Source organism: Cynoglossus semilaevis, chromosome 20 (genome assembly GCF_000523025.1).
Source record: "Cynoglossus semilaevis isolate Cse_v1.0 chromosome 20, Cse_v1.0, whole genome shotgun sequence".
In the NCBI taxonomy this organism is placed as follows: domain Eukaryota; kingdom Metazoa; phylum Chordata; class Actinopteri; order Pleuronectiformes; family Cynoglossidae; genus Cynoglossus; species Cynoglossus semilaevis.
In genome coordinates, this window is record NC_024326.1 from 13093893 (window position 1) to 13114894 (window position 21002).

General features: G+C 41.9%; 5 protein-coding genes, 1 long non-coding RNA gene and 3 other non-coding genes across 13 annotated transcripts in view; 8 read left to right on the forward strand and 1 right to left on the reverse strand.

Annotated features, from left to right (window-relative positions):
• best4 (bestrophin 4) overlaps positions 1 to 3700 on the forward strand; it is a 4527-nt gene extending 827 nt beyond the window's left edge. The window contains exons 2-13 of one of the 4 annotated variants that reach the window (XM_025066176.1): positions 428 to 803; positions 1105 to 1181; positions 1271 to 1299; positions 1436 to 1592; positions 1669 to 1769; positions 1853 to 2086; positions 2160 to 2314; positions 2386 to 2463; positions 2618 to 2770; positions 2843 to 2923; positions 3006 to 3157; positions 3255 to 3700. In XM_025066176.1, the coding sequence (XP_024921944.1) occupies positions 1441 to 1592; positions 1669 to 1769; positions 1853 to 2086; positions 2160 to 2314; positions 2386 to 2463; positions 2618 to 2770; positions 2843 to 2923; positions 3006 to 3157; positions 3255 to 3423 (1275 nt within the window). In that variant the 5' untranslated portion in view covers positions 428 to 803; positions 1105 to 1181; positions 1271 to 1299; positions 1436 to 1440 and the 3' untranslated portion in view covers positions 3424 to 3700. Of the gene's footprint in view, positions 1 to 427; positions 804 to 1104; positions 1300 to 1435; positions 1593 to 1668; positions 1770 to 1852; positions 2087 to 2159; positions 2315 to 2385; positions 2464 to 2617; positions 2771 to 2842; positions 2924 to 3005; positions 3158 to 3254 lie in introns of all 4 variants that reach the window. The other 3 variants (XM_025066177.1, XM_008334915.3, XM_025066175.1) reach the window with 3 other exon arrangements.
• A 619-nt stretch (positions 3701 to 4319) lies between these two features.
• hectd3 (HECT domain containing 3) lies at positions 4320 to 9206 on the forward strand. Its single transcript, XM_025066157.1, has 19 exons — positions 4320 to 4696; positions 5121 to 5374; positions 5462 to 5597; positions 5758 to 5879; positions 5962 to 6075; positions 6158 to 6240; positions 6318 to 6483; positions 6596 to 6677; positions 6754 to 6936; positions 7028 to 7080; positions 7216 to 7384; positions 7463 to 7576; positions 7675 to 7764; positions 7853 to 8059; positions 8167 to 8296; positions 8479 to 8553; positions 8646 to 8727; positions 8811 to 8882; positions 8991 to 9206. The coding sequence occupies exons 1-19, from the start codon at positions 4352 to 4354 to the stop codon at positions 9073 to 9075; spliced, it is 2562 nt and encodes an 853-aa protein (XP_024921925.1). The 5' UTR covers positions 4320 to 4351; the 3' UTR covers positions 9076 to 9206.
• Positions 9207 to 9655: 449 nt separating this feature from the next.
• Positions 9656 to 12217, forward strand: rps8a (ribosomal protein S8a). The gene is made up of 6 exons (XM_008334912.3): positions 9656 to 9715; positions 10604 to 10710; positions 10957 to 11056; positions 11268 to 11443; positions 11683 to 11812; positions 12067 to 12217. Exons 1-6 carry the CDS (start codon positions 9712 to 9714, stop codon positions 12174 to 12176), a joined length of 627 nt encoding a protein of 208 aa, XP_008333134.1. The 5' UTR covers positions 9656 to 9711; the 3' UTR covers positions 12177 to 12217.
• Positions 9803 to 10597, reverse strand: LOC112488702 (uncharacterized). Its single transcript, XR_003053066.1, has 2 exons — positions 10059 to 10597; positions 9803 to 10015 (listed from the first exon to the last, which is right to left on the reverse strand). It is a non-coding gene; the product is annotated as an uncharacterized LOC112488702 (long non-coding RNA).
• Positions 10760 to 10867, forward strand: LOC112486320 (small nucleolar RNA SNORD46). Its single transcript, XR_003048748.1, has one exon. It is a non-coding gene; the product is annotated as a small nucleolar RNA SNORD46 (small nucleolar RNA).
• LOC112486319 (small nucleolar RNA SNORD38) lies at positions 11103 to 11170 on the forward strand. Its single transcript, XR_003048747.1, has one exon. It is a non-coding gene; the product is annotated as a small nucleolar RNA SNORD38 (small nucleolar RNA).
• LOC112486318 (small nucleolar RNA SNORD38) lies at positions 11529 to 11597 on the forward strand. Its single transcript, XR_003048746.1, has one exon. It is a non-coding gene; the product is annotated as a small nucleolar RNA SNORD38 (small nucleolar RNA).
• Positions 12218 to 13038: 821 nt separating the features above from the next.
• On the forward strand, positions 13039 to 16603 carry acadm (acyl-CoA dehydrogenase medium chain). The gene is made up of 12 exons (XM_008334911.3): positions 13039 to 13192; positions 13594 to 13696; positions 13798 to 13895; positions 13974 to 14043; positions 14276 to 14376; positions 14488 to 14568; positions 14702 to 14832; positions 14966 to 15074; positions 15436 to 15576; positions 15687 to 15782; positions 15953 to 16201; positions 16289 to 16603. Exons 1-12 carry the CDS (start codon positions 13178 to 13180, stop codon positions 16358 to 16360), a joined length of 1266 nt encoding a protein of 421 aa, XP_008333133.1. The 5' UTR covers positions 13039 to 13177; the 3' UTR covers positions 16361 to 16603.
• A 238-nt stretch (positions 16604 to 16841) lies between these two features.
• Positions 16842 to 19945, forward strand: rabggtb (Rab geranylgeranyltransferase subunit beta). Of its 2 annotated transcripts, none has more exons than XM_008334910.3 (9): positions 16842 to 16937; positions 17253 to 17360; positions 17743 to 17940; positions 18170 to 18275; positions 18357 to 18409; positions 18502 to 18612; positions 18907 to 19032; positions 19129 to 19278; positions 19365 to 19945. In XM_008334910.3, the coding sequence occupies exons 1-9, from the start codon at positions 16935 to 16937 to the stop codon at positions 19503 to 19505; spliced, it is 996 nt and encodes a 331-aa protein (XP_008333132.1). In that variant the 5' UTR covers positions 16842 to 16934; the 3' UTR covers positions 19506 to 19945. The 2 variants fall into 2 exon arrangements, with proteins under 2 accessions (XP_008333132.1, XP_016897539.1); XM_017042050.2 differs by lacking the exon at positions 16842 to 16937 and adding an exon at positions 16976 to 17060.
• Positions 19946 to 21002: the final 1057 nt, after the last annotated feature.

Consider the following 21002-nt stretch of genomic DNA (forward strand, 5'->3'; position numbering starts at 1 on the left):
TACCTGCAACTCTGCTTTTCCTCTCAGCTCTAATTTCACTCACCGTGGGAAGTTGTAATTACTGCATTAGGTTACCGTGGCGACCTGGACGGAGTGGCCCTCACTGTCCTGTTCTCAGAGCTCTGAACCCACAGCTGAAATCCTGTAGCTGAGGCTGAAGGAAACAGTGGAGGGATTAGAATGACATGACAGACAGAAGACAGAGTTACTGAGATCTTGATTGGTCAATCAACATCTCACTATTATTCATTTTTGACAGATGTCCCCTAGAGGCCGGAGACAGGGCTCTGGGAAGCAAGTGACGTGTCACCACAACACCTTGGACATGTTGTTGTATTTAATGTTTTTTTTTTTTGGCTCAGTAGTAAATATTTTAATTGTTTTGTTTGCTGGTAGTAAAATCACCTCCATCTTCTTTATTTTCCAGGTAAACACAGACACATTCGGGCTCAGGCTGGAGGGCTGGAGGAGGATTAAACAGTACACGAGCGCCCTCCAGTGGCATGTAAGGGAACTGTTGTTGGTTTAACATAATCTGCAAATGCATAAATCTGTTAGAAGTAACTGATTTGCAGCAGCGTGAGTGACAGGGAGAAGAAGGAAGTCCAGTCTGTGACTGAGGATTGACGACGGACTCATAAAGGTCCAGTCAGAGTCCAGCAAACAGACCGTAAAACTCTCAGATTTACAGGGGAGCCGTGTAACCCTGTGAAAAACAAACAGGAGACCAAATCCAGTCCTACCTGGTCGGAGTTTTCACCGCAGTAAATACCACAGACAAAGGCCTCAGCAGTGAGATCTGGGTGAGGTGTTTGATTTTCCAAAGGTCACTGAGGTCATATTTTTACACCACAGCAGTAACGTATCAACAGACCTGTCATGTGTTTGAGAATGTAAATATTGTAAAAAAATAAAATAAAATAAGTAGTGCCTTTAAGATTATTTTGCCAAAAAGGTTTTTCTATTTGTGACTCATTTTGTTTTGTTTTTATATTGATGTATTATTTTATATAATACTTTATATCAATTCAAATCCAGTTAATGAGGTTTCTGTACATTTATAATAATAATAAACTTGACTGTGTTCTGTGTGTTTTCCCACAGAGCTGACATGTTTGATGATGGATCTTCAGGGATTCCCTCAACCACGGTTTAGTGACAGTAACAGGACAGGTTCCCAGGTTATAAATTCATGATGTTAATTTATGATCTCCCCACAGAGAGGTTTATATTCAAAACTAATGCGGAAGACGTTTTTCTTCCCCGACAGAGGAGCAGGTGATTCACCTGCAGACACAGGTGAGAGAGAACATTTTAGTCTGAACTAAGGACTCCCATCAAACACGGTGACCCGTCGGTGAGAGAGAACATTTTAGTCTGAACTGGTGAACATGGTGACCAGTTAAGATCGCAGTCTGTTTCTGGTGTTCTACAGGAACCATGACGGTGTCATACAGCCTGGAGGTGGCCAACGTGCGGTTCGGGGGCTTCTCCAAACTCCTGTTCAGGTGGAAGGGCAGCATCTATAAGCTGCTCTACAAGGAGCTGCTGGTCTTCTGTGGAGTTTATCTGTTTTTCAGCATCGTTTACAGGCAAATCAAAAACGTTTCCATCTTCTAGTTCACCCTGCTGCAGCTGCAGGTTTACATCTGAGTGATTGTTTCACAGGTTCATCCTGACATCAAGGCAGCAGGATCAGTTTGAATGCATCGCTCTTTACTGTGATCAGTTCACCAACAGCAACTTTATCCCGGTGACGTTTGTGCTGGGTGAGTCTGACTGACGTGGTTTAGTCTCAAAGAAGAGCAAAATCTGGAAAACCATTGTTTTCATTTCTTTATTTTTGTCTCAGGTTTCTATGTGACCTTGGCCTTCAACCGCTGGTGGGGTCAGTACACCAGCTTCCCTCTGCCCGACAACCTGATGATGGTGGTGTCCGGAAACGTGCACGGGGCGGACGAGAGGGGTCGCCTGCTGAGACGAACCCTCATGAGGTACGCAAACCTGTCGTCAGTCCTCATCCTGCGCTCCATCAGCACCAGAGTCCGCAAGAGGTTCCCCACGCTGGAGCACGTTGTGGAGGCTGGTGAGTCCGACCGTAGACCAGGTTTCTGTTCCTCTATCTGAACGACGTGTGATGATGATCTTCACTTGAAAAGGGTTCATGACCGCTCCGGAGCTGAAGAAGTTTGAGTCTCTTGAGTCAGATTTCAACAAGTACTGGATACCCCTGACTTGGTTCTCCAACCTGGCGTCCAGAGCCAGAAAAGAGGGTCGAGTGAAGGACGACATCGCTCTGAGGCTTCTGATGGATGTAGGTGACCGCACCGTCCCAGCATCCTCCCTCCTGGACATCCAGGTTAAACCAGTGTGCTGTGTCTGCAGGAGCTGAACAACTACAGAGGCAAGTGTAGCCTGCTGTTCCACTACGACTGGATCAGCATCCCTCTGGTCTACACACAGGTACTCATCAGTGGACTGCAACCAAATACAACCAAAGATCATCGACCTGCAACTGTTTTAATAGTTAATATAGTTATTATATATTACTTAGATTTGAATTTTCATTCATCTTTTTAAAATATATTTAGTGTTTCTTGTTTTTACTCCTTATCAGGTGGTCACTATTGCAGTTTACTCCTTCTTTGGCTTCTGTTTGATCGGCCGTCAGTTCCTGAACCCTGACAAGGGCTACAAGGATCATAAAATAGACCTGTATGTTCCTGTTTTCACGCTGCTGCAGTACTTCTTCTACGCCGGCTGGTTGAAGGTAACACAACACGCATTCACATCCTCCAGGACTTCAGCTACGTTCTGACAGAGTGTCGTTCCTGATCTGTAGGTGGGAGAACTCATCATTAATCCATTTGGAGAAGACGACGATGACTTTGAAACCAACAACCTGATTGACAGAAACATTCAGGTTTCACTCCTCTGGTTTTACTACAAATGGGTGCCTGTGACCCTTCACCAACTGGCCTTCTCCTCCGTCCTCTCTCCTCCAGGTCTCCATGCTGGCCGTGGACGACATGTACCAGAACCTGGCTCCAGTAGAGAAGGACAAGTGGGAAGAGAGACTTTTCTCCATTCCTTACACTCTGTCCACAGCTGCTGATGCTCTCACTCCAGTTTTCAAAGGCTCCACGTTTGACATGAGGTCAACTGATGCCGTATTTATTCCTTTAGCTTCTGCTTAAACAGAAACCACTGCAGCATCTGAGGCTAATAAATCATCTACTGTTTTTTTTTCTTAGGATGAGTGCTGAGGATCTGGAGCTTCACCAGCCTGGAGTCGCTCCGGTGAAGAGTCAGTATTTGACCCTGAAGGGGTCACTGGGTGATGGTGTTGATGGACTCCTGCAGAAGGGCAAACGTCTACTACAAAGTCGGAGCCTTCCCTCTCTGGTAGACATCCCATCATGACTGTACGAGGAGGAGGAGGAGGAGGAGGAGGATGTAGACGAAGAGGACGTCAGTACCACCGAACACAAAGAACAAGCAAGGGCTATGATCAAAGTCGTAGTGGAACATGCTGAGTGATAAAAACAGTTCCTTGTTACATTTTTGTACAAGTTCGCCAACTGTTTTCTTTTATTTTGTATTCTGTTTTTGTGGTTGTTGTAAATGATGCATTTTCAAAATAAATAATAACAGATGTTGTGGTAAATGTACAGGAGCAACAGTTTTGAACATCAGTTTCAATGAGCATAAACATGTGCATGGCATGAAAGTAAAAATAAAGGATAAATATTAAAATAAAACGTAAAAGAACGAGAACAATAACAAAAATAAAAAAGGATGTCTTCAAAAGTTTTTAAAAAAGGCCTTTATTTTGAAATACAAGCCGACGGAAAGTGTATTGGGTCAATCATCTTCCGCGTTTACAGATTCCTCAGCAATTCAAACGCCGACACAAATTTGATTTACAAGGTATTTTTTTCTCATTCTGAACTGTTAAATACATTAGTTAATCATTTGATGTAATCTTTCAACGTATATTCTCTTTTTTTGCACTTTTAGTAACTGACTTGTAAACCAAAATCTTTATTACCCTTATTTTGGCTTTAGCCTTGTTAGCGTTTGTGCTACGGCTAACTCGCTCTTCTGACGCAGAGAAAGAAGTTATTGCTCGTCATAAAAATGTTACGTAACAATTCAGACTCTGGACTCCGAGATAACTTCTGACATTGATTCGTTTTGTTAAAATTTAAACCTCTGTTAAAGGTGGAATTCTCTATTCATCTCGGTGTTGACAGGAGCATCCAGAACAGTGGGTCATATCGGCTGACAGCAGCTTTCTCATGATGCACAGCTGCTGATTCTTTTCCATCCCATCGTCCTATCCATCAACATGTCTCGGTGTGACAGCCCTCACCTGCTGCTCGGCAGGATCCGCTTCCTGAACAGGTGTATTGAGAGTTTCAGGAAAAGTGAGCTTCTACCAAAGAGTCTGTGCTATGTCCCGAGAGAGGTTTGCTACAAAATCTGCAAAGATTCCTCCTCCACGTCCTCGTCTTCGACCACAGCGTCTGCAGGAGGACCTAAAACACTGGTCTCGGTATTTGACAGTCCACACCAGGTTCCGCACAGCAAGAGGACTTGTAAATACAACGTTGAGCCAAAGAAAGGGACTTGTATCAGGACAACAGGGGAAGAATACTGCAACAGTCAGGGCCTGTGGGTGAAACTCAACAAGGTAAAACATCTGCCTTAAAATAAGTAATAAGTCAAAGTCTGGAAAAGATTTCAAAATACATAAATAATAAGACAAAATATGTTCTTTAAAAATTGGGTCTGAACTTCAGAACTTTAAGAGATTAAACCATAATCCACTATAATCCGGACATTCTAAACACTCAAGTATAAAGTCAGAACCATCAGAATATTAAAAAGCATGTATAAAGTATAGAAGTATAAAAATGATCCGATGATTATGATTAAAGTCAGAATTATGTCAGTTCTAAAATTTAGAATTTTACTGCATTTCTGTCATGATCCAAGTTTGATCAAATGACTGCTGAAAAATCCACCTCTGATATGTTATTAATGAGGTTAATGTCAGTATTTAGACAAATTGCAACTTTTTGTGACTTTTTGTGACTTTTTGTGACTGGTGACAGGAGCAGCTGGACGAGCAGCGTCCCGGTCAAGAGTTGGACGAAGGCTGGATCCTGGTGTGTAAACACACAGAGGGCGGCGACAGACTGGTGCCGGTGGAGTCTCCAGAGACGGTCAGCAGGCAGCAGCAGCTCTTTGGCTACGACCACAAGCCATGCAACAGGTGGGAGCAGGTGGTGGACGTGGAGAACGCACTTTACCTGGGGGCCAAAGCAAAAATCGCAGAGAGTGATGATGCTGCTGTCCAGAAGTTAGGGTGAGTACGGCGGTGAAATCCAAAATAAAAATGCTGTTTGTTTTTTTTACTGCAGCCGTTTGTGACGATAAACTTCAAACCTTTTAGGTATGTTCCACCCACTTGGACTTATGAGTGTGATGAGGACCTGGTACACTACTTTTATGACCACATAGGGAAGGAGGACGAGAACCTGGGGAGTGTCAAACAGTGTGTGACCAGCATCGATGTCTCCTCGTGTTCTGTGAGTCACAAATATAAAAGTCAGTGCTATGTCACTCAGAGAGAGAGAGAAGGAAAGAAAGAAAGGAGGAGAGAGTTACAGTGACCTGTAATGTCAAGTGTTTATGTGACATCAGTCAACAGTTTTCTCACAGCTGTCTGCCCTGGTTATTTGTCATCAGGAGGATCCGAGTGGAGGAGTGAGCTGTCTGACAGATGGAGACACTGAAACCTACTGGGAGAGTGATGGCATGCAGGGACAACACTGGATCCGCCTCCAAATGAAGAGAGGCACCGTGGTGAAGTCAGTACCAGTCCGACAACACAGTGTTGGGGACCGCAGGTGGTTTCCTTATGCTTAATGTGCTTCTCACTTTCATCTCCAGTAAACTGATATTGACTGTGGACTCCACTGACGACAACTACATGCCCAAGAGGATCACAGTGTATGGAGGAGAAGGAGACAACCTGAAGAAGATGAGTGATGTCACCCTAGACGAGTGAGTCTGGTTGTTCAGGTGACCTGTTGTGGAAATCATTAGCATTTGTTCAGTTTATTTATGTTTTTCATCTTCACTCTAGCAACCTGATTGGTGAAGTCTGTGTACTGGAGGATATGACATCACACCTGCCTGTCATCGAAGTGCGAATTGAAGAATGTAGAGGTAGTATCTTTGTAAATGGTTAGTGTTGTCTTGAATTTGTGGAATGGATTTTGATTGATTTCCAGTGCTTTTTCCAGATGAGGGAATAGATGTCCGGATCAGAGGTTTGAAGATCAAGTCATCATGTGAAAGGGACCTGGGGTTGAATGCAGATATTTTCCAGTCTTCTAACCTGGTTCGGTACCCCCGTCTGCAGGGCACTCCACCTGATGTGCTGTACCGGAGGGCATTAGTCATACAGAGGTAGGTTCTGGAAAACATATGGAAACCAGCATTTAGGGTGACTTTAAGTCATGTCCTTATTTGACGAGATGACATCAGGTGAGGGTCAAACACTCTGTTTGTCTCTCCTCAGGTTCATCTGTCTTCTGGACAGTGTGCTTTCACATGTAGTGCCAGCCTGGGACTACAGTCTGGGGACCTTTAACCACATCAAGGTGAGTCGCCTTCTCTCGTTTGACGCTGGTTAATAATGAGTAGTAATAATCATAAGACTGTGCCCTCCGCCCTCAGAGCATAAAGCAGTTCTTGCTGTTGTCCAAGCGTCGCTCAGCTCTCATCACTCAGTGCCTGAAGGACTCAGAGACCAGTAAACCAAACTTCATGCCCCGACTCTACATCAACAGACGTCTGGCCATGGAGCACAGAGACAACCCATCGCTGGACGCCAGCTGTAAAAATGCTGTGTTCAATCAGGTACACACCGTAATACAGGAGTAATAATAGGAGTGTTTATGTTGCAGAATATAATAGATTCTTTATATTTTTATTTTTCTGGTGTGTGCAGGTCTATGAAGGCCTCAAGCCATCAGACAAATTGGAGAAGATCCTGGATTATAGGTTTGAATTTTCTCATCTGTTAATGCAAATAAATAAATAAATGATAGAATAAATACAGAAATCAGAAATCAAATGGATATGTTTTACCCACCCTGATATCAATTGTCTCTACTGTGTGTCTTGGTGATTCATCAGGTGGCCTGCCCGCTACGACCAGTGGTGGGAGTGTAAATTCATTGCAGAGGGAATCATTGACCAGGGAGGTGGATTCAGAGACAGTCTTGCAGACATGTCTGAGGAGCTGTGTCCCAGCTCAGCAGAGTGTCCAATGCCACTGCCGTTCTTCTTCCGCACAGCCAACCAGGTAATCAGTCAATGTTTCTGCTGCACACAGTCAGGGTTGAGGACAAATAGATTTAAATCTTTCCTCACTCACCGCCAGGGCGCTCTAGAGGCCAGAGATTACTACGTCCCAAACCCGTCCTGTAAGGAGTTCCATAAGTACGAGTGGATTGGTCAGATAATGGGAGCTGCTCTCAGAGGAAAGGACTTTTTGGTGAGGCAAACTTGGAGGACAGACTTTGTCCATTATAATTTAACATTATTGTTAAAGAAAAACACACACTTTAACTTCTTCTTTGTACAAACCTGTAGGTCTTAGCTCTGCCAGGGTTAGTGTGGAAGCAGCTGACTGGAGAAGCCATCAGCTGGGGTAAAGACTTCCCTTCTGTAGACTCTGTTCTGGTGAGAACATCCAAATAGATACTCTTCTAATGTGATATTCAGTGTTTCTGTGTTTCCGTTACTTCAATCATCACCATTTTATTCTCAGGTAAACCTGTTAGAGGCCATGGAGAACATGGACAAGGAGACATTTGAGTTCAGGTTTGGAGAAGAGCTAGTTTACACTACATTGCTTACCAATGGCCAGATGGTGGAGCTCATCCCTGGAGGCAGCAACGTGGCCGTACGTTACGAGGACCGCAGTGAGTTCATCCGCTTGGTGCAGGAAGCGCGGCTCGAGGAGGGCAAGAAGCAGGTTGGTCGTCAGGATTGTTTGGCTTCATCTGAACTCTGCTACTGAAGCTATCATCCGACTGTAATCCATGAATGACCCTGTTTTAATTAAAACCATGTGGCCGACAGATTGCAGCCATGCAGGCCGGGCTGCTGAAGGTGGTTCCACAGGCGGTGCTGGACCTGCTCACCTGGCAGGAAGTGGAAAAGAAGGTGTGTGGAGATCCAGAGATCACAGTGGAAGCCTTAAAAAAACTCAGTAAGTGTCACCTCTGACAATAAGCCTATATTTGTCAGATGTATACACTTAGTTACACCTCCTAGTTAAAAACAACTCAGAGAGTATTTGTCTATAAAGATGTTTCCAGTTGCCTTAAAAGGATGGTTTGATTCTTCAAAACAGAATGTTTTTATTTCAGTGTGATTTTTCTTTCCCATCAGCACGATATGAAGACCTGGAACAGAGTGATGTCAGGGTGCAGCATTTGTGGGAAGCACTGACCAACTTTACCAATGGTAACGTCTCATAATAACGTAATAATGTTGTTTAAATCATATTATCTGTCTGAGGAAAAAAAAACAGCTTCTTTTCTTTCCTGTGCTTTCAGAGGATCGCAGCAGGTTTCTGAGGTTCGTCACCGGTAGAAGTCGACTTCCAGCACCCATCTACATATTGTCAGACAAACAGGGGTGAGCACAACCTGCACCTTTTCTTGAAAAAAAAAATCTAAAATGTGTGATTGAATGAGTTTTTTTTATTTTTTTATATTTAGCTCTGAAACGACAGATGCACTTCCACAGTCGTCCACATGTTCTAGCACACTTTATTTACCCAACTATCCAAGGTACAGTACAGTATTGTCCAGCTGCCATTTGTATGAAACTGTTTTGGGGAATAATTGCATATTTATTTCCACTGTTCTGATCCTGTTTGTTTTGTGTACCACCTGCAGTGCAGAGATATGTGAGGAGAAGTTGCGCTACGCTGCGTACAACTGTGTGGCCATTGATACAGACATGAGCCCCTGGGAAGAGTGATCTCTCTGCTGCTGCCACACTGAAAGAACTGCAATTACTACAAATCACAGATGAATGGAGGATTCTTGCCATGATTGTCACTATATCTGCAAATTAGTCTAACTGCATATAATAAAAAAAACTAAATGGTATCATGAAGAGTGTTTGTGTTTATTATTGTTTTTTTTGATATAAAAAAGTAAAAAAATACCTAACGCTGAAGCATTCAGGATAAAGTTACATACATTTTTATCTTTTGAAAAGGTAGAGTAATATATCATGTTCGATAATTGCAACCCGTATTTTAAAGTGAAAGATTTCAGCAATCGTTTGGAAAAGATCATTTTAAAAATCTAAAATATTAACATGTTATTAATTCTTACCTAATAAATACAAACGCACTTGCTCTCCAATATTATACATGATCATGTGTTTTGATTTGTAACAATTAAATTATACGTATATATTCAATGTATATTATTATTATTATTATTATTATTATTATTATTATTATATGTTAATTAAGATGTTGAATGTTTGTGTGTATCGTTCTCGTTTAGTTCTTGTTCCGGGGCATATTGGGGTTCTCGCGTGAACACGATGCTTCAAACCTACCCATGAGCCTTTACGGTTCCTCTTTCTAGCCGGCGCCTGAGAATGGGTGAGTGTTTTCATGCTCGGCTCGGTTGAAGAATCCTTGTCCATCTTGTGTTTTAACGAGGAATTAATCCCAAAATGGTCGGTTATATTGTAAATATATATTTCTTGGTACATTTTAAGCTTTGTATTTCTCAACCGTTTTCTGTAATTTTCTTTAAATGTTGCTAATTTTTTTGGCTGTTTAAGGCAAGATGGCTGCTTGTATTAGCAGCGTAGGCAGCCATGGACGTCAAAGTGTTGTTGGAAAAGTACGCCTATGTAGAATTAAATTAAATTTAGGGAAGTTTTACTTCAGTTTTACCTTTAGTCTACTCAAAATTAAATTAAATTTAGGGAAGTTTTACCTTTAGTCTACTCAGCGTTTCAGTTGGTGAATTGCTTTGGTTTGCTTTTACAGGCAGCAAGTGAGATCATTTTGCATTTTGGCTAGCATCAGTTAGCATGCTACCTCTCGCAATGGCATGCTGTTTCGTTGCTGAAAATGCTAAACTGTTTTTGTAATTGTTCAGCAGCTTTCGTAGATTTCACAAATGTGCCTTAAGACATTTAGCGGGGTTTTCTCCCGTACTCGGTTGAAAAATACGGTACTTGTGTTATCGGGGCTAATAAGGTGCCTCTTCCATGCGACAGGGGTTTAGGGTTATTCAGGAATCTGTTATAAATATTACGATAGACATGCATGCTTTTCATTAAGTGGTTTTCATTGATGCACGTGTTTTTGTCGATGGTAATCTGCTTGAGTAACATGATGATAATCCCTTTGCGGAATCCTAATGAAAATTGAGGACAACCTCTACCTTGGAGAACTGATTACTCAAGCTTAGAAAAACGTGATTCGAGTAGCCAAACTCATACGGCAAGTGTTTAATGTTTTTGTCATTTATTTCAGGTATTTCAAGGGACAACTGGCATAAACGCCGCAAGACCGGCGGCAAACGCAAGCCCTACCACAAGAAAAGGAAGTATGAGCTGGGACGCCCTCCTGCAAACACAAAGGTAATTGGAAACACGTGTTTACCTGCACAATGTTGGGAAGATGTTTTGATGCGTGTGTGATGAAAACTTGACCTTAGGTAGGTCTTTATTTGGATCGTTTTGGTTCAAAGTTACGGACTTACCAATGTTAGGGTTGTCATAGTTACACTGACACGCTGCTCATCAAATATACAGATTGTTTTATTACTAAAGTAGAGTTGATTTTTACTGTATCCCTGCATTCATATTAGACCTTTTTCACCTTAGATTGGACCTCGCCGCATCCACACAGTGAGGGTTCGTGGTGGCAACAAGAAGTACCGAGCTCTGAGGTTGGATGTTGGAAACTTCTCCTGGGGCTCTGAGTGTAAGTATCTTCAATGTCCCCTAGATCAATTAAGCTATTTCACATCTTTCTATGAGGATAATTTGTCCAGTTCTGCTACTGAATGCAAGTGGTGATAAGTACGACTCTGAGAAAGACTTACTGCATTATTTTGAATTGTAAATGTGTGCATTGAGAACTTTATTATAATTAAGTGAGCTTTGGAATGACTGTTCTTTCTTCATGCTTTTAGGCTGCACAAGAAAGACCAGAATCATTGATGTGGTCTACAATGCCTCCAACAACGAGCTGGTCAGAACCAAGACCCTGGTGAAGAACTGCATCGTCCTTGTTGACAGCCTTCCTTACAGGCAGTGGTACGAGGCTCACTACACCCTTCCTCTGGGTCGAAAGAAGGGAGCCAAGCTGGTATGTTGGGACCGGATGTACTTGATCATAACTTTGATGTACTATTGCTGCCGCAAAATTTCCAAGGCACATGCTTTGCTGCGTCTTTCCATGAAGATAACTTTGTCCAGTTCTGCTACTGATTGGAAGTGATGATAATGAAGACTCTGAGAAAGATCTGGTGTTCATAATGGCTCTGTTACTAACTGCACTGCTAAATCACCTCAAATAAACTACATTATTTTCCCTCATGACTGTAGACTCCTGAAGAGGAAGAAGTCCTGAACAAGAAAAGATCCAAGAGGACTCAGAAGAAATACGATGAGCGCAAGAAGACGGCCAAGATCAGCACCCTCCTAGAGGAACAGTTCCTGCAGGGAAAACTGCTCGGTCAGTTTCATGTCATAAGTCAAATATGTTCCAGCAGACACAATTGAAATTGTTTCAACTGTCAAAGTTTCATGTATTAATTCTGCATGATGGATGTAACAAAGTTTGATGTGTAGGGGTAGAAAGTCCACATTCTCCAACCAAAAGTCTTAAGTTGATTTAACTTGGCTCTTTGTTTTGTGCACTGTCCTGTAATTGTCTATTTTAGGACAGTCTTTTCACCTTTGTTGATAACTTACTTTTCTCTCCTGCAGCCTGCATTGCCTCCAGACCGGGTCAGTGTGGCAGAGCAGACGGCTACATCCTGGAAGGCAAAGAGCTGGAGTTTTATCTGAGGAAGATCAAGGCCAAGAAGGGCAAATAAATGTAAAGATGTTTGATATCAATAAATTCCTCTTGCCCACATCTGTTTTTGTTACTGAAAGGTTGGGGGGAAAATATTGGAGCACTTTATTAGTCCCTCGGGAGATTCCTTTGGGAAATTTAGGCTACAGCAGCAGTACAGCTACACAACAGGTAAAATAAAAACATGAGTAGCAGCACACTGTCAATGAAACTGAGAAACCTGATGTTACAAGTATTAGTAGGTAATTATTGTTGCTGTGTTAATTGCTTAAACCTCTATTATTTACTGTAATATTTCAATTATACCATTTTTAATATATATATACAGTTGCATGTACACTGAGTATACCATCTCTATGGTATGTATAATTAAGTAGAGCTTTTATTATTTTTTTGTACCAGACTGAACACAACTAATTTAATACTACTTACAATTCCAGACTACTTGCAATGTCTTTGACTAGGCCAGTGCTTTTCAATCAGTCTGGAGCGCCCTCCTGTGGTACATTATAGTATTGAACTAGCCACGTCCACTGAATTGTACTTAAAATGCTGTAACAATAGACGACTTTGCCTCTTTAAATTGTAATGATTCTTGACTACTATATAACAAGAAGCAAAAATTCAGTATATCAAAAAATAATCTAATTTATTAAGAAGCTGTATGTAGAACATTTATTCCTTACTCCTGAATCATTTACAATTACAAATTTGAGGTGTCACGTCTCCATTCTTAAACGTGTATGTATAACTTTGATCTTTATTATTTTTTTATAATCTTTGGAGGTCAGAGGTCGAGTCGACGACCTCTGACGCAGGGCTGCCTTTCCCCCAACTCCTGGCGCAGTCGCGTTTTACTGGGGAGTTTAAAGTAGGCAAAAAGTCACTCTGTTTGCGTAGTCGACCGTCACGTGTTCAAGTGTCACTGCTGTGATTGGCCGAGGAGACTTGTCTTCTTACATTGCATAAAACAGTGGTCATTTGAGGTTACTGTCAACGACGTGATACAGGAGCAGAATCATGCTGTTCAACAAGGTAAGTGAAACTGTTACAGATTTCAAACAATGTTCTACTTCTAGGAAAAGACAGGATGTCGGTGCTTGATGTTTAAGTCCGCGATTCCACCTTCCTTTAACGGCTACTTAGCAAGCTAATGCCTTCGATGAGTTTGTCATAAAGCGGCTTGTAATGCCGCAAATCACAGTGGCTTAGAGTGAATATTAGCGTATCTGATATGTCAGAAGTCGAAATAGTAACGTTTACGAACATCCGAATGATCGTTAAGTAACGCCAACGGATAACATTAGCTGCAAGACATTTGACTCTCAAGTACGACACCCCGAGGCCGGAGACAACAACGCATCGTGGGTCGAGCAAAAATAATAGGGAGCTATTATTGGTGTGGTTCAGTTGTGACTTGATGCACCTCTTTCCAGTTGGTCAGAGCTGGTGTGAGGTCCGGGATCCGGCTGCAGAGCTCCGGTGCTGCTGCAGCAGATGCAGCATCCTCCAGCAGTTCATCCCTCGGCTTCTCATTTGGTCAGTGTGCTGTTAGAAAACTTGTCATTTCATGTAAAAAGACAGTAAATGTGTTAAATCCTATAATGTTGTATCTACATATGTGCTGCTTCAACCCACAGAGCTGACAGATCAGCAGAAGGAGTTTCAGCAGCTGGCAAGAAAGTTTGCACGTGAAGAAATCGTGCCTGCGGCACCTGTCTATGACAAGAGTGGTGAAGTGAGTATCAACTAATCTTTCTGGAATATGTTTAGAAAAGGTATTAGTTCAGTCTAACCCACTGTAATTACTTTGCAGTATCCGGTCCCCATCATCAAAAAAGCCTGGGAGCTGGGATTGATGAACAGTCACATCCCACAGGAATATGGTGCGTGGGTCCATGTCATTGGCTACTGTAGAATTACTTATTGTTATTGGAAAAAAGTCTTGACTAATGAATCAATAACCTTTGCATAATTTCAATACTTCTGTTAGAATAAAAGTAGGAGAGCCATAAGGCCAGTAAGTTAGAGATTTGATATTTTAGTTTCCTAGTACATGTGATCTGAAATATTGCAGCAGTGAAAATAATTATGCAACATCTGTATATGTGTCATCAGGTGGAATGGGCCTGTCAATCTTTGACAGCTGTCTCATCACTGAAGAGCTGGCTTATGGCTGCACTGGGGTCCAGACTGCAATAGAAGCAAACTCTTTGGGAGTAAGTTCTGGGTCCTTAATAATCTTTAATAAAACGTTTTCACTCTGAATGGCAGATTTATTGTCATTTCAACATGTTGGTGTACGACTAAGATTCTTCTGTCTCACACAGCAAATACCAGTTATTCTCGCTGGAAATGAGATGCAGAAGAAGAAGTACCTGGGCCGAATGACGGAGGAGCCTCTGATGAGCGTATGTAAACACACGTGTTCTCCATACCTCCAGAAAATCAAGTTTGACAGAAACTACAGACATTATAGTTACTACATGTTTTTGCGTTTTGTCACAACTGACTCTCAGGACTGTGTGGTTTGTTCTTCAACAGGCGTATTGTGTCACAGAACCCGGGGCGGGTTCTGATGTGGCGGGCGTTAAAACCCTAGCTGTGAAGAAGGGGGATGAGTATGTGGTCAACGGGCAGAAGATGTGGATTACAAATGGCGGAAAAGCCAACTGGTATGTACTCCTAAATACACAGATTATGTAATATGGTTTGTTGTAATCTGTACTGAAGGATTGTAATAGATTACTGTAGTAATATTGTCTTCACAAATGAACACACATGATTTGTTTGTGTTTTAATTCTCAGGTACTTCCTCCTGGCTCGCACGAACCCTGACCCTAAATGTCCAACATCTAAGGCTTTCACTGGCTTCATTGTAGACGCAGACACTCCAGGAGTTCAACCAGGGAGGAAGGTGAGAGGAGTCATGTGGGTGTCTGTTCTAAAATAGATGTATGACACAATTTAACACAAGGTTAATCAGGAGACAGACATGGAACACAGGCACACGACACAAGACAAACAGCAGCTCAAAGAATCAAGGCATCAGCATTGCTATAGGTGCTACATTACTAGCCTCTGTGTTTTCTTTTTAGTCAGTAGATGGTTAAACAGAGGCTGAAAGTGTTTCCTGTCAAATACCCTGGGAGCAGGAAGTATTAATACAAATATTTGATCATAAGGCTTTAACATTCCTTTAACCTGAGACAGCAGCAGTTAATGAGGATAAGTCAGCAGACGGTAATATGTGTCTCGCTTTGTTGTTATGCTCACAGGAAATGAACATGGGTCAGAGGTGCTCTGACACCAGAGGCATCACCTTCGAGGATGTGAGGATACCCAAGGAGAACGTCCTGATCGGAGAGGGAGCTGGCTTCAAAATTGCCATGGGGGCCTTCGACAACACAAGACCACCGGTATGTCCACCACTAGCTGCGTAGAATCTGCAGAGTCTCTGGCTTTTCCTCCTCTTACGTCTTAGAGTGTTTCAGGGTGAATGTACTGATGCACTGTGATGTCACTGCAGGTGGCTGCAGGGGCAACAGGATTGGCCCAGAGAGCCCTGGATGAAGCAACCAACTACGCCCTGGAGAGAAAAACCTTTGGCAAAGTTATCGCTGAGGTTTGTTTGAATGTTAACATTTAGGATTTTGTGAAAATAAATTTAAGTAGTATGTAGTGTTAGGGCTGTCGAACAATTGAAACTATAATCTGATTCCTATCACAGTGTAACCGTAGATTAAACCTGATTACTCAAACTTAATCGTGATCATTCCTTCTGCTGCTTCACAGCACCAGGCCATCTCCTTCCTTCTGGCAGAGATGGCTATGAAGGTGGAGCTGGCCAGGATGGCCTATCAGAGATCAGCCTGGGAGGTGGACCAGGGCCGCAGGAACACATACTTCGCCTCCATCGCCAAGGCCTTTGCTGGAGACATAGCCAATCAGGTGGCTTCTGATGCTGTGCAGGTCTTTGGAGGCAATGGTTTCAACAGTGACTATCCAGTAGAGAAGCTGATGAGGGATGCTAAGATCTACCAGGTGATTGACTACTCTGTGCATGTCATCTGAAAACAGTTTTTATTTTGGTCTTTTCCCCCGACATTTACTTATTTTTATGTTTTTCAGATTTACGAGGGAACAGCTCAAATCCAAAGACTCATCATTTCCCGAGAACATCTTGGAAAATACATGAAATAAACTCTTCACATCTGACTTGTACTCTGTCAGAACCTTTTAATCTCTGTGATGGTGCCTCTAACTTGCTGAATTTAGTTTTCCTCTGAGATGACATGTAATCTTCTTTAAATGAATGATTATATAATGAAAGTGACATGACCCACGTTCATCTTGAAATTGTAAATACCTTAAGTTTTGTGTTTAGTGCTAACACGTTTTGTACTGCATTTGGTTGGGCAATAAAATAATCATTTATGGTACTTACTTTTTTTAAAGTTTATAATTTTCTTTCTATGTTATTCTTTGCCAAATAATATGATTTAATTAAATCAATACAATAACAATAAGTGATGACATTTAAATCATTTTATTCGAAAAAATATTAATTCTCAAATTGCATTTTCAAGTAAAATAGTCTTTGTTGTAGTATTAATGTTTGATTAATTTCACTCAAACCTTCCGCTCTCAAAATACTGACAGAGGTTACCGCCCCAGAGCAGCAGGGGGCAGTATGAGTCTTACATGCCCATTGTAACCTTTTCAAACGGAAAACGGTCACGCTTCACCGGATACAGCAGACTTCGTCACCGGCAGAATGGTGAGTTACGTAGTAATTTGTCCGTTGAATTAAAATATTTCCAATAAATGGCATCAAAACTGACCGAAATATAATCCTAGGTTGTACTCAAATGCAGCCGTTTGACAGCTATGTCGTTAGCATGTAGGTTGTGTTTAGCATAGTCCATGGATAGGACTGTCCGTAAACAACTGTACATATTAAGTAGCATTATTGAATTAGCCATAATGTTCAGTAGTTCTGGATGTTATGTAATGTTGTCATCATTGACGGGAGGGGGACTAAACGGTTGTCGATGTTATAATCGTTGTTATATCGTATGTTTTTAAATGTTAGGGAACCCAAGTGAAGGATGTCACCATCAAACCCGACGCTCCCAGTTCGCTGATGCTGGACAAACACGCAGACTATATTGCTGCCTATGGCTCCAAAAAAGATGACTACGTAAGTTTATTTTATTATTTTATAAATATGTACATTCTTTGTATAAAGACGACCTTGTCAATATATCGTGATCTAAAAACAGCCAGAGTTTAAATTAGTGCTAAGGTCAAGGTTGGATCTATGTCTTCGTTAGTATACCCTCCACCCTATAACAAACGTAATACAAATATTTACTTCTAAATTTATTTTCTTATTTTACTGCAAATACTGTTTAATCCAACTATTTTTAGCCTTAACTGTAGCTTTAAAGCATATACAAACATTGAGAGTATTGTTAATTTACTAGTTAGAGGTCAAAGCAGAACTGTTGTCCACAGATTTGTGACCTCGGCTATGTTAACTCACACTAATACACACTTTAAATTTTTGTCCTTAAATGTAGGAGTACACACTGTCGGAGTACCTGCGGATGAGCGGCATCTACTGGGGTCTGACAGTGATGGACCTGATGGGTCATCTGCCCCGTATGAACCGCAACGAGATCATTGACTTCATCAAAGCCTGTCAGCATGAATGTGGAGGCATCAGCGCCAGCATTGGCCACGACCCTCACCTGCTCTACACACTCAGTGCCGTCCAGGTAGGAACGGACACGTTTTCCAAGAAACAGAAATCATAAATTCAAATTTGGGAATTCATTTAATTCACTTTTTCGGTTCATTTCATCTTTTCATTTCACCTGCTCCTGTTGTACTAAGACCAGCATTATTTACTAGACGCTGATCAAGTCAACACAGGTCTAATAATGTGGTTCTCTTTTTAGCTCCGTGTTACCAACCTCATATTTCTATTTTTAATTGCGTCCATAGATCTTGTGCTTATATGACAGCCTGGAGTCCATCGATGTGGACAAAGTGGTGGCGTACATCGTTGGGCTGCAGCAGGAAGATGGTTCATTCGCAGGGGACAAGTGGGGTGAGATAAGTTTACTCTCTCCCATCCATCAAACCCAGACTTCCATCAGTATTATATGATAAAGTCTGTGTTTGTTAACAGGTGAAATAGACACAAGGTTTTCTTTCTGTGCTGTGGCTACACTGGCATTACTGGTAAGTTTATGACTGTTGTGTGGTTGGTGAAATACATGGCAACAATCTCCCTCACATCCATCCATAACTCTGTTTTTTTTTTCATCATTCAGGGGAAGATGGATAAAATAGATGTTGACAAAGCTGTGGAGTTTGTCTTGTCCTGCATGAACTTCGATGGTGGTTTTGGCTGCAGACCCGGGTCAGAGTCTCATGCTGGTCAGGTGAGTCTGGTCATGAGTCGTGATTCCTAACAAAGTCAACCTAGGGGCAAATGTGACAGTTAAAGGTAAAAAAACCACAATAATGGTTGTCTTACACAGAGAAAATTGGTTTCAGTGTGTTGTGAACTGTAGGTATGTGAAATGTATTCACAGGTTTGTTAGGTCACAGATTTGGATTTTGATAAAAATTTAAGATCACGATATCTTTAAGATTTTTATTGATGTGCAAAAAACAGAAATTATTTTTATTGAATTTAAAAGTACATGATTATTATCATTACCCTCCTCTGTCAGATTTACTGCTGCACTGGTTTCCTGTCGCTCACTGGGCAGCTGCACCAGGTGAACGCTGACCTGCTGGGCTGGTGGCTCTGTGAGAGGCAGCTGTCGTCTGGAGGTCTTAATGGACGACCTGAGAAGGTGGGAAATCCGTTTGTGTTACAAGGAAGAGGAGCAGCCTCAACAAAGTTCACACCTAAACACTGCTCCTGTTTGTGTGTTCTCTGCCCCTCGCAGCTGCCAGATGTGTGTTACTCGTGGTGGGTGTTGGCTTCACTGAAGATCATCGGCAGGATTGACTGGATCGACAAGGCCAAGCTGCGGAGGTTCATCCTGGCCTGTCAGGACGATGAGATGGGAGGTTTTGCTGACCGACCGGGAGACGTGGTGAGCTGTAGAGACTGTATTGTTGACAATATTTTCCTTCTCTGTGTCATCACTGTCTGTTTACCGCTCCTCCTCCTCCCCCTCAGGTGGATCCGTTCCACACACTGTTCGGAATCGCAGGTCTCTCCCTCCTGGGGGACGACCAGATCAAGCCGGTCAACCCGGTGCTGTGTATGCCTGAGGACGTCCTGCAGAGGAACGGGGTGCAACCCGACATCCTCAGCTAACTAACACTTTGACGCCGTCTGTTCGACTCTACACACTCATGAACACATGCTGCCCTGCTTAAGTCCCTCCACCGGATGTTGAGAACCTGAGATTGGCCTCCACGTGCTGTGGTGTAGCGTTCAGACATGTTTCAGATGAAGGCTTCACTGTTGACAACCAGAGCAACACAACCATCATCACAAACGTCTGAGTCGAGGCAGAAGGATGCATATCTCCAGGTGAACAGTTTGAGACGGTCCCTTACTTGAGCTTCTAGTTCAACCCTGAATGGACTATTGTGTTTTCAAGTCATGGGTTCACAGTGAGAGAAAATGATAAGGCTGACTATTATTGGATGTACAATCATGGCCTGGTCTTTTTCAAAGGTTAGAAATTATGACAAACATTCCTCTACTTTGAATGACTGTAACTTCTTTTGAAATGAAATCCAAAACTGCTATATTTTTTTTTTGCTCTCATCATTTTTAGTTACTCAGTCTCTCAGTCTTTTTTTTTCTTTCTTTTCTGTCCACTATTTTCATATTTCTCAGAAACGTACAGATTGGTGATGAAGTGCAGAATTCGAAGTCAGGATATGTCTTTGTTACTGATGAAGCCAGTGAAGTTACACTTGCTACCGTGGACTTTTATTTTGAAGAGCTGTACAGGAAGGAGAACATGCGACGGCGTTGTTTTCTCTTTGACGTCATTTCTTTCTTTTAGTTTTCTCCACAGACTCATTGTTGACATGATCGTGATGTTTACTGTATGTTTGGTCACCCCTCAGTCAGTGCTTCAGACTCAGGCTGATTTAACACCACCGTCGCCCTGATGATGTCATTCAACCACATACATTATTTTCAAATAAATTAACAACAAAAAATAAATAAATCAGGACTTGGGTCAAACTCTGTCTCTGGTCCTGGAGTGAAGTACTACATCTTGGTAGAAGGCAACTTGGTCTGTGTTAATTTATGGAACCAAGATGCTTCTTCAGTTTCGACTACTACCACAATTCACCACTGGAGGGCAGTAATACACAAAGCTCATCGAATCTGATTGCGTTGAATATGTTAAAACTAAAAAACAATAGCTTTGAAATACTATACGATGTGAAATAAATATGATTATATTTAATATTAAACATTAAAATTAAAAAATATTATGAAATCCTAGTTACGATCTTAACTTTTAGTATTTTTATCTGCTCAGAATATATATGCACACACTTCTTTTGGATTTCTTTACCGTTTTAATTGTTTTAAATGTGTTAGTAGCTTTTTTTTTCTCTCTTCCTCTACAATCTTCTGAATGAACCCAGAAAGGCATCATATTTTTAACCTGTGTAATATTCTGGGAACAGTGTGTACCTGCCGTCTTGGAGTACTACTGCAGTATTTATTCGTGTATTTATGTTGTCGATGGGGGAACAATAATCCGCGGTCCCTCCGGTGTCTGAGTTCAGACAAACATGCCGCTTGATCGGCTGCTGAGAAACCCCACCGGCTCTCATTAGT

What these genes read in the sequence shown, in the direction of transcription:
- hectd3 (XM_025066157.1), top strand. Translation starts at nt 4,352, where the DNA reads ATGTCTCGGTGTGACAGCCCTCACCTGCTGCTCGGCAGGATCCGCTTC. An exon ending in TCGAGGAGGGCAAGAAGCAG is followed by an intron (nt 8,060 to 8,166) that starts GTTGGTCGTCAG and finishes TGTGGCCGACAG; the next exon opens with ATTGCAGCCATGCAGGCCGG. An exon ending in ACTGACCAACTTTACCAATG is followed by an intron (nt 8,554 to 8,645) that starts GTAACGTCTCAT and finishes CTGTGCTTTCAG; the next exon opens with AGGATCGCAGCAGGTTTCTG.
- rps8a (XM_008334912.3), top strand. An exon ending in GCCCTCCTGCAAACACAAAG is followed by an intron (nt 10,711 to 10,956) that starts GTAATTGGAAAC and finishes TTTTCACCTTAG; the next exon opens with ATTGGACCTCGCCGCATCCA. An exon ending in GAAAGAAGGGAGCCAAGCTG is followed by an intron (nt 11,444 to 11,682) that starts GTATGTTGGGAC and finishes TCATGACTGTAG; the next exon opens with ACTCCTGAAGAGGAAGAAGT.
- acadm (XM_008334911.3), top strand. An exon ending in ATCCCTCGGCTTCTCATTTG is followed by an intron (nt 13,697 to 13,797) that starts GTCAGTGTGCTG and finishes TTCAACCCACAG; the next exon opens with AGCTGACAGATCAGCAGAAG. An exon ending in CGGAGGAGCCTCTGATGAGC is followed by an intron (nt 14,569 to 14,701) that starts GTATGTAAACAC and finishes GTTCTTCAACAG; the next exon opens with GCGTATTGTGTCACAGAACC.
- rabggtb (XM_008334910.3), top strand. An exon ending in GCTCCAAAAAAGATGACTAC is followed by an intron (nt 17,361 to 17,742) that starts GTAAGTTTATTT and finishes CCTTAAATGTAG; the next exon opens with GAGTACACACTGTCGGAGTA. An exon ending in TGGCTACACTGGCATTACTG is followed by an intron (nt 18,410 to 18,501) that starts GTAAGTTTATGA and finishes TTCATCATTCAG; the next exon opens with GGGAAGATGGATAAAATAGA.